Consider the following 9,762-nt stretch of genomic DNA (forward strand, 5'->3'; position numbering starts at 1 on the left):
CTATTTATCTCTAAAGATCTATAATGCTTTTCCATTTGTAAGAGAATTTAACGTTATATTTCTTATGCAAAGATTACATATCACTGTCTGGCACCAAATAGTGTGAGTTTAATCCTGAAAACCACTACAAATGTTTTTGGGGTGGGAAAATATTACTTAGAACCAGAAATATGATGTTACTTAGTCCCATAAATCTTCAAATTGTGCATATTTCCCATATGCATAAAGCCAAAGAATACAGGAAAAAAAAAAAAAAACTCTCGCATTCTACTATGTTTGGTTCTCTATGATAAGAATAAAATTACCTGTTACTGAGATCTTGCATATTGTTTATTTCATTGCATATAATGGTAAAGAACACTGTACCTTATTGTTTCATTCCAGCTATTAGAAAAGCATAGATGTTCTGATCAGTCATGACATTATCGTACACTTGCATACGCAAGATAGGGCTGAATGTGTGACATAAATCATCAAATTATCTCAAAAAAGCCTGCTTGTATATCTCCGATGAGAGCGGACACAAACTTCTTAACTGAATACATATATTCAGTTGAATGTACATGTTGCTTTGTTCCCAAGAGTTTGTGGATTTGAGGCTTTCATTTGTATGCAGGTGCACAAGATATGATAGAGCTGGTCAAAGGTTAGATGGGTCACACAAAGTGATGAGATGATGATGTTCAAATTCATTTTCTCAATTACAATGAAATGCAGTGAAATGCTTACAGAGGCATCTTGAAAGAAGGTATAATGACTACAACTGGTCTCTATGGCAAAGGAATGTTTTGACAGAATGTAAACTTAAACATTTGGCTATGCGACTGATCCAGTTTTAAAGCTCCATAGGTGGGAGTATTTACAGTTTATGCAAATTTTGGCCAGACAGTCAGGAAGAATCACTAATGGGTCCCAACACAGCAATGGCCTCAATCTCCACCAGACCACCCTTAGAGGAGGAGAAACAGATAAAGAAATATCACATAAGCAGGAGTAATTATCATATGTATATCCTAGAAGTAGGTAGTACACCTCTCCAGTAATACTTACCCGAGGCAGGGCAGCGACCTGATAGGCTGCTCTGGCAGGGAAGTTGCTGCTGAAAACTATAAAAGAAAATAAATTCCATTGGAGAGGATTTCGCACAGCACAGAAACATAGTTGAAAGACACACAGATCGTTCTATGACTGAGAGTGAAATTAAAATTAAATATGAAAATGACCTACTTTGCTTTGATCCCTAAAGAGAGATCATGGTATAAAAACAGATCCTCCATGAGCAAACCATCCTTGAGGTACACTTACTTAATCACCCATACATGCAAAGATCAGTAGCCTTGACCTTCATTAGTTTGCAACTGCAAGTCTTGAACAATGCAAGTCTAAAGTTTCTTACTGATAATACAGAGGGCAGTGAATAGATACTTGCTGTTCCTCTTCTATGATAAGGGGATGCATGTCCAAACATGGACGTGTATCATGGTTCAGAGCGAATAATGGGTCATGGAAAGTTCTCTTCTTTGGGACTTTGTGGTAGTGGATGGGTTGTCCCAAGAGAGTGGAGGCTATAGTTTCACAGTGCATGACAGTATTCTCTTACACTCAGACGCCAGGATACAATTACCTTTCTGCATTACCGCAAAGAGGAAATACCCAACACTATTGTGTATTCTTTGGACAAATGTCTGTGGGAGGTTAAAGAAGTAGACAAGAGCCAGGCAACCAAAAAGCTGGTTGGCAAGGAGAAGTGGTGACACTCTGCATTCACTTTGGTGAACGCTAAATGAACAGCTAATGACTCATGCATTAAAAGACATACAACACCCTAAAAGAGTTGCATTGGTGCATTGCTCTAATCTAGAGGAATCACAAAGATCATTTCTATTTGCTGTATGTCAGACATAGCAGTCATAGATCACAGAGGAGCCTCTTTCACTTACATTGTGCTTGGAACAGCAGTGTGCCAAGGCAGCAAATATTAGAAGCTACTATGTAACAAATTCAGTGAAAATGTTGCCACCGTGTGGACCTTTTTGGAAATGCAAGAAAGTAATAATTCCATTCTTTTCCTTAGAGTTCTTACTTACACTGCTTGTAAACGTCATTGACACTGGTGAAGTCATTTATGTCTGCCAACAGGACAGTTGTCTTGACGACTGAAAGAGACAGCACATTATACATTCTGGTACATTAGACATTTTAAATATCATAGATGAAGCCAGTACTTTCAAAAGTGATACTAAAATCAAGTAACTTACCATTTCCATATCCACATCCAGCTGCTTTGAGGATCTCACCCATGTTAATCAAAGCCTTGTTCGAAACATCAGAGATCATGTAAAATATTTATAGTATGAACATATTTTGCAACTGCAATAAAAAAAACATTAGTAAATGATGTAACTGGGAGGACTTGGGAGGACGCATCTCACTTGTTTGGCTTGGGCTTGAACTCCACCAGCCACCAGCTGCCCCGAGGCTACATCCAACCCCAGCTGGCCAGAGATGTACATGGTACGATCCACTACCACCGCTTGGCTTAGGATGATAACATACATACAGTGATTGGGAAAGGGAGCGCATTTCTTACGTTACAAACGTGGTTATGGGTTCAACTGTGCACTTGCTTTGGTCGTTGACTATAAAACGGGTTGGGTACGCAGGTAGCCTGGCGTAGAGTTACATTAAAATATGCTTCACTGCCCCCTGCTGTAATATTGGTAATATTACGTGAATTGTAACAAAACGAACGCACTTCTGTCATCGACATGATTGCATTTAAATTAACGTTGTAATTTGCCACACGTTTGCCATTAACGCATGACATCACATGACAAGCACATGATAAGTATTCCCATGCAATTTTGATAATACTGCCCTGAACTTCGGTCGAAAACTCTGTCTGTGCCTCCTCTTGCTGCTATTGGCCAGGGCAGTAACCTCCCCTCGAGGGACCATCAGAAATGCCAACATTCCACACAGTTATTATACCAAAAATAAATCATTTTATTCGTTACTGGAAATGCTCGTCTATGTGGCTCTAGCCACTTCATCATCATTTGGGACGCAAAAGACTAATTCACTTGTCATGAAAGTAAATATGAAAATATGAACGCATTTATTTTACATAATTTTATTTTTGATTTATTTAATTGAATTTTTAATATCCTACCTGTATATACCCTGCCTGACTGGGGCTTTAGGGGTATAAGGAATTTGCCTGCGAATTGACGCCATATCACTCAGAAGTTGTGGGAATGTTCAAGTCAGTCAGAAAATAAGTGAAACAAAAATTGTACTGCTCATTATAGGTGTGCTCTAAAGACACGCCCCTAAGTAAATACAACCTTATAAAAAGTTTAACTGCGTTTTAGGACCCCACGTGGAGATTTACATAAATAGAGCCATGCCGCAAGTTGAGCTCCCTGCTGTCCAAAATTCCTCAAATCTCTCCACGTTGTTTAAACAGCAAAAATAACAGTGACTCTGGGGGCGAAAAAACACTTTAAGAAAAGTTACTGGCTAACATGTCTGCTCACCTATATGGCCCGATTGCAGCTGGCGCTGAAGTTGTATTGATAATTCTTCTGATTACTGCAGACATCCTTAAATGCGCGATTGTGCAGAAAGTGCAGAAGACTCGGACTGGCAAACGATATGAATAGGGCAGACAGCAGCTACGAGAACGTCTTCCGACAGCAGGTTCAGTGGTAAAAGCGACAGCTAAAGTTCAAGGGTAGACACTGCCTTATATACCCATATATAGAGGTCCTTTGTCCAGCGCCACACATTTATCTAACGCTACACATGGACAAAATCTCTGGGGGGATCTTCGTAAAGTGACTTTTATTACGACTCAGTGTTTTGGTGTAATTCTGAGATTTGTATTTTCTACCATAATAATTAAAACTTTGTTGCAACACCACTTTACCACTTTAGAGCCCTCTACTTTTGTTTGAAGCGCCGTAATAGAAGAAATACGGTAACCTGGACAGCCCCTGTCCTCGCGCATAGGAAATATGGCTTCCAATGACGATATTCCATTACTTTCGAAGGCTACTTCTCTTTAAAGTTTGACACCCAGCAGATCACTGAGCTTTAGATCTAGTGTAAACTGTAACTCCTAAAACACTTATTCTTTCTGGGATGAGCGATGCAATGCAGTGACATATGAAAGCTTCCACTGTATCCACTTTTGCATTCAATGTCTCTGCAATTCAAAAATGACAAAGCTTTTTTTTTTTCCCCCAACGAGCCAAGATAAGACGAGCAAATTCTCAGACCAAATGATTCACAATGACCTTTATTTATGACCATCCTCACAGAGAGGCTGGTTACAAAACAACCAACGAAATGAATCATAAACAATAAATTAGAGTATTAAGTAAAATGGGTCAATGAATAGTATTGCAACATATGAAAACCTGATAAAACTCACAAATGCCAAAAAAAGGAATACATAAGGCAGCTAAGCAGACTCATTATTAGACAGTGCACTATCACAGCTAAGCTTTGCAACAATGGTGCTCTAATTATTAAGCCGTACTTCAAACAAATATGTTTTAAAATATTATTAGCAAAATGTCCACGATAAGGGCCAAAATAAGGGCCACACTGAATAAATGTGCTAAATAAATCCACCATAATGGATTAAGTTACGCAATATTTAAGTATCATACTCTTCTGTGACAGCTCTCATTGCCACGGGTTTTCTAAACGTGTCTATGAATTGATATATTGCTTCGGCGCCAAAAAAGGAGACTAAATAGCAATGCTGGTCCCGGTGATACATTATCTATTGCCTTATTATTACCTTCAAATAGTGGTCAAACAAAGGAGGAAAAGAAAGTGGAATTCATAGCTGAACAACCCCTGAGATACAGTGAAACAATTCAGTTTTTTTCTTGACGAGGCATGATGCATGACTCTCACTACATCATAGGAGTATACAAGATAAACCGTCAGATATGAGTCTGTCAGGAGGCACTAGCAGAGAATAGAAAAATTGAGCCACATTGAAAGAACACTGAAAACATTCAATGACAAAAAAAAGAAAAAAATATGGACAAAGGACAAGGAAGGAAAATAAACATCACAAAGCCATGCATATTTACAAGAGGTCGGGGGGGGGGGGGGGGGGGGGGGGGATACAGTTTTGTGAAGGCCTGAGGAAATGAAAACTACAGCTGCAAGAATTGTTTGTGTTCAATCAATACTGCACAAGAGATACATTCATGCATTTAACTTCATTGCTTCCCTAGTGTGCTTTTGTGGAAATATGCACCCATGACCGTGGGTACCACTCTTATTCCTATTTCGAGATGTGGACTGGTCACTTTAAAAAAAGCTGTGCGATGGACCAACAGATGAAAACTTCCTAAGGCATTCTCCTCTTGTGATTGTCTTTGGTTAAAAACTGAGCTCCTTAATAAATTGTTCCAACTCAGTGCATCACTAACTACAATCCAACCGACAGTTACCTCTGCACTTCCCCATAAACTGATCTTGTAAGCATCACTATTAATTATATTCTTGTCTTCCAAGGCTACTCACATGTAAAGAGAGGCATGATATTACCGTCGTAGCTGGTGAAACACGTTTGTCAGTTTCTTTGGGAGACAAAAGTCAGACACTGAGACGGACCGGACTGCAAATAATAAATGACGAGAGACAGTCACACTGAGATGTGATAAACTAAAATGTAACAGAGTTGAAGAGAGGGTGTGCCTCTGTGAAAAAGGGGCTGGCATGCCAGGTTTAAGTCTTCTCTCTTGAGGCAGCCTCAGAAGTTCTGCTGCCGACGCTTTTTAGCATCCATGGCGTCCAGAATGGGCTGCCTCTTGGCGGTGTAGCGCTGACGTAGCTCTTCGATTTCACGCTCCATCATGGGGTCTAGTGCACTAAGACGCATTTGAAGCTCCTCAAAGTCAAGGTTTTTAAGCTACAGGCAAAAAAAGAAAATCAGAGCATAAATACAAAACAAAGTCTTCAATTCGGGGGAAAAAAAAATGTGACGGAGGAACCGGGTGGAGAAATACCAAAATACTTACGAATTCAAAATCTCCATCTTGTGGAACTTTCCAATTGTCAGGGAAAGCAGTTTTGGGTATCAGGTAAGGGTCCTGTTGGTTGTGGTTGTAGCTCTCTTGACCTTTGTTTGAGTCCTGTTTGTCAAAGTAGTCCATGAAAGACGGCCGCTGGGCTTGCTGTGAGGTGGGATTTCCTGCAAGTGTGAAAGAAACGCGTTGTTTCATTTTCCCGGCAACTCGATTTTACAAACAACTGTAATTTAATAGGTGGATCAGGCCACGCAGGACTTTGCAGAGCAGTAACACTCACTCCTCATAGAGCCTCCATCCTCTTCCTCCTCTTCCTCATCGCTGTTGATGACCATGGTTCCCAGATCAGACTCGAGCATCGTGCTGCCGTGCTCTATCATGGTCTGAGCCCCGTCACTCATGGTGCCCGTAGCCCGCATAGTGCCAGCGCTCTCTGAGCCTGACTTCACCATAGTGTGTGAATCTATTTCCACCTCTTCATCCTAGTGCAGATACACATACTGAATATCAACACTACATATAACATCTACAACCCAGATCACAAAGCATTAATGTGTTTTCACGTAGTGTCTAAACATGGAGAGTTGAAACAGGTCGACAGGAAGAGGAAATGGGATGTCATGATGGGACGGCGACGGGGTCACATACAGAGAAACAAAAAGGGACCAGCCCTACCGAGTTCTCCTCATCCTCCTCCAGTTCCCTCTGCTGCTCCTGCTGTCTTTTCGCCTTCATCTCCATGGCCTCTGTGATCAAGTCACGTAAAATGGTCACTGGTTTAGCGTTGGTTATGAAGGGATGCTGTTGAAAGAGAAAAACAGGGCCCCGTTAGTATTGGGACGACAGTACACAGAACTCCTGAAGCTGGCACAACTAGCAAAAACCAAACATTTTGGAAGAAATTCTCCTCCACTTCACAAATGTATGGATAGGAAACTTAATTTTGCAAGAGCAGTCATCAGGGAAGAGTTTAAACAGGGTTTGGAACCAGACCTGTAAGAGCTGAGTGGCTGTGGCTCTCTGTTCAGGGTTTTTGACCAGACACTTCTTTACAAAGTCTGTGAAGTCGTCTGTCCATAGCTCCGGCTTCCGAAATGTTGGCGGCGGGTTTGTTGGTATCATGAAAATTGCCTGCGCAGAAAGACAATGGCCTCTTACACCAATAATAAACATGACAGCTGACAGCCAGTGCCAATGTATCTCTTCACATGGTTGTTGTCCATATTCATCAGGGAAAACCAACAGTTTAAACAATCTGCTGTTTTATCTTGAAAGCACTGACGAACATGAGTGTGTTGCACTTACTCTCATTGGATGAATGTCTGCATAGGGAGGTTTGCCCTCTGCCATCTCTATAGACGTGATACCCAGGGACCAGATGTCTGCCACACAGTTATACCCAATCTCCTGGATCACCTCAGGGGCCATCCAGAAGGGCGTACCAATCACTGTGTTTCTTTTAGCCATTGTGTCCTGTAATGAAGGCGCATACATACAACATTAATAGTGTTAACATTAACAATAGAATAGATAACAGTCACTATAACGATGGCATTATTGTACATGCAAGTTGAGAAAAACACAAAGGTCTACAAGGATTTAAAAAATTTTACAAAAACAATATTAACTGACTCACAGTGAGTTGTCCAGCCACTCCAAAATCAGCAAGTTTGGCATGACCCTCGGTATTGAGCAGAATGTTACCAGCTTTGATGTCCCTGTGGATTTTCCTCATAAAATGCAAGTATTCAAGACCCTTCAAAGTAGATTTAAGGATAGTGGCAATCTCATCTTCTGTGAGCTGAAAAAAACAAAACAAAAAAACAAACAAAAACAAAACAGTATTTCTCTATCGCACTGGAGGTCAAATACACTTGGATATGTATTCTCACCCTTAAAAGCTTTATAGGTGACTTACTGTTTTATTGCGTAATCTGATAATGTCTGAAACAGAGCCAGCTCCACAGTATTCCATCACAATCCACAAATCTGTGTTTTTAAAGTAACTGCCATAGTATTTCACCACGTAGGGACTGGACAAAGAGCATAAAGAGCAAAATCAAACCTTGATGGCAATGACATTTATATCTACACAGCATACTGACTTAAAAAATTTCAGATGCAAAACAAAGACACAGGAGTATTTTTAAATTATATGTGAGAAGGATAGGTTCTTCAGAATGGTTCACCTGTCACATTGCTGCATGATGGAAATTTCTTTTATGATCTCCTGCAGGTCTGACTCCACAGGGACCTGTTTAATGGCCACCACCTGGCCCGACTCCTTGTGAATAGCTTTAAATACACTGCCATACGATCTGAACACAAACACATTATCATGAATGAAACATGACCTCTCAAACACACTAAGTATTCCTTCCACTTCCGTCAGAGGATTCTTACCCTTCACCAAGTTTCTCAAGAACATCAAAAACTTCCTCTGGTTGCTTGGTTAAGCTGTCCTCACTCAGCTTCTTCAGCTTGCTGTTTGGGCACAAATGACAAAAATATGACAAACCGACTAATAATACTGAAGATAATCTTAAAACAACAAATACAATAATACGACAGACAGTCATATCATGAAATTTATTCTTCAGTGTTGGGTTAAAGTCGGCTGTCCGCAAACCGAACTGTTACACATAAAACATCAAGTGAAGCTACATCAAATCATTTTTTTCGGGCTAGTAACCTATGTTAGCAAGTTGGTTATTTGCACATACATACGCCTACATTCTGGTTCAGTAAATCTCATACTCTAGTTGCCTAAAATGTCACGTTAGTGCATAATCTGTATACCTATGATAGTTAAATTCGGCAGAATAACATAGAATTAGCAAAATAAACACATTCGTAATGTACAGCCAGCGTTGACTTCAGCGAGTGCCAAACACTTTCGTTATGCTGTTACAAGTTAAATTATTCTGGGCAACTTGGACATGACTGACAGCTGTAGGTGACCAGCTTGACTCCGTGCCTTCCACTTCTTGAAATGTATAACTACATATAATAATGTACATATACGGAGAACTGAACATAGCTTAACCTCGGCTGGTGAATTGTAGCTAACCTACGTGGCCCGTCGTGACAGTGCTAACCTCAGCTAGCTACACAAACCTGCTTCTATCGTTTGCTAACGCTAAGAGTTAGCTTAGCTGGCTTAGCTATCGTGGGTGCATATTCTTTGAATCACAAATCAAGCAAACACTGCTAGTTAGTTCCTTTAACTTACCTTTTGGGTGCCGGCTGGTCCATGGCTCTGAAATATAAATGCCGATACTCTAGTGATTTCCAAACGCCAGAATAAACCACAAAGTTAGCAGTCAAAACTCATTTTTGTTGATTTCAAAAAATCCCTAGTTCCTTCACCGTCACAAGAGCAGCGTGAAGCCAGAAACAGGAAGTTTTTAGGATAGGCAAAACAGCAGTGTGAGCGTAGCGCCAGTAGATGGTCTCTGATAGCGCGGTTATCTGTCGGAAATATTCTTCTTCCATGATAGTGGCATTTTCCAACTGAGAGATTTCCAGTGTGAAAAACTAAATGTCAAAGGTAGACCCCTCTCGTACACTGTTCCGATCTAGTTACGTAAAGGAATTTAAAATACATTTTTAGATATCACAATCATATAAATAATTGTAAATGGAAAGAAATAGTGACCAGCTAAATCAAGCATAAAAAAGTACACCTTAACTGGATTAATTT

At 40.3% G+C, this 9,762-nt stretch overlaps 2 protein-coding genes across 4 annotated transcripts; both read right to left on the reverse strand.

Annotated features, from left to right (window-relative positions):
• Positions 1-308: 308 nt before the first annotated feature.
• Positions 309-3,708, reverse strand: rida (reactive intermediate imine deaminase A). Of its 2 annotated transcripts, none has more exons than XM_030788638.1 (6): positions 3,540-3,708; positions 2,433-2,538; positions 2,259-2,313; positions 2,088-2,156; positions 1,051-1,106; positions 309-949 (listed from the first exon to the last, which is right to left on the reverse strand). In XM_030788638.1, exons 1-6 carry the CDS (start codon positions 3,602-3,604, stop codon positions 890-892), a joined length of 411 nt encoding a protein of 136 aa, XP_030644498.1. In that variant the 5' UTR covers positions 3,605-3,708; the 3' UTR covers positions 309-889. The 2 variants fall into 2 exon arrangements, with proteins under 2 accessions (XP_030644498.1, XP_030644499.1); XM_030788639.1 differs by lacking the exon at positions 3,540-3,708 and adding an exon at positions 3,173-3,274.
• Positions 3,709-5,153: 1,445 nt separating this feature from the next.
• stk3 (serine/threonine kinase 3 (STE20 homolog, yeast)) lies at positions 5,154-9,437 on the reverse strand. 2 transcript variants are annotated; one of them, XM_030788636.1, is made up of 11 exons: positions 9,292-9,437; positions 8,463-8,543; positions 8,249-8,377; positions 7,978-8,092; positions 7,696-7,860; positions 7,365-7,532; positions 7,053-7,190; positions 6,735-6,860; positions 6,340-6,541; positions 6,051-6,223; positions 5,154-5,941 (listed from the first exon to the last, which is right to left on the reverse strand). In XM_030788636.1, exons 1-11 carry the CDS (start codon positions 9,312-9,314, stop codon positions 5,783-5,785), a joined length of 1,479 nt encoding a protein of 492 aa, XP_030644496.1. In that variant the 5' UTR covers positions 9,315-9,437; the 3' UTR covers positions 5,154-5,782. The 2 variants fall into 2 exon arrangements, with proteins under 2 accessions (XP_030644496.1, XP_030644497.1); XM_030788637.1 differs by lacking the exons at positions 7,365-7,532; positions 7,696-7,860.
• Positions 9,438-9,762: the final 325 nt, after the last annotated feature.

This window comes from Chanos chanos, chromosome 12 (genome assembly GCF_902362185.1).
Source record: "Chanos chanos chromosome 12, fChaCha1.1, whole genome shotgun sequence".
NCBI classification, from domain to species: domain Eukaryota; kingdom Metazoa; phylum Chordata; class Actinopteri; order Gonorynchiformes; family Chanidae; genus Chanos; species Chanos chanos.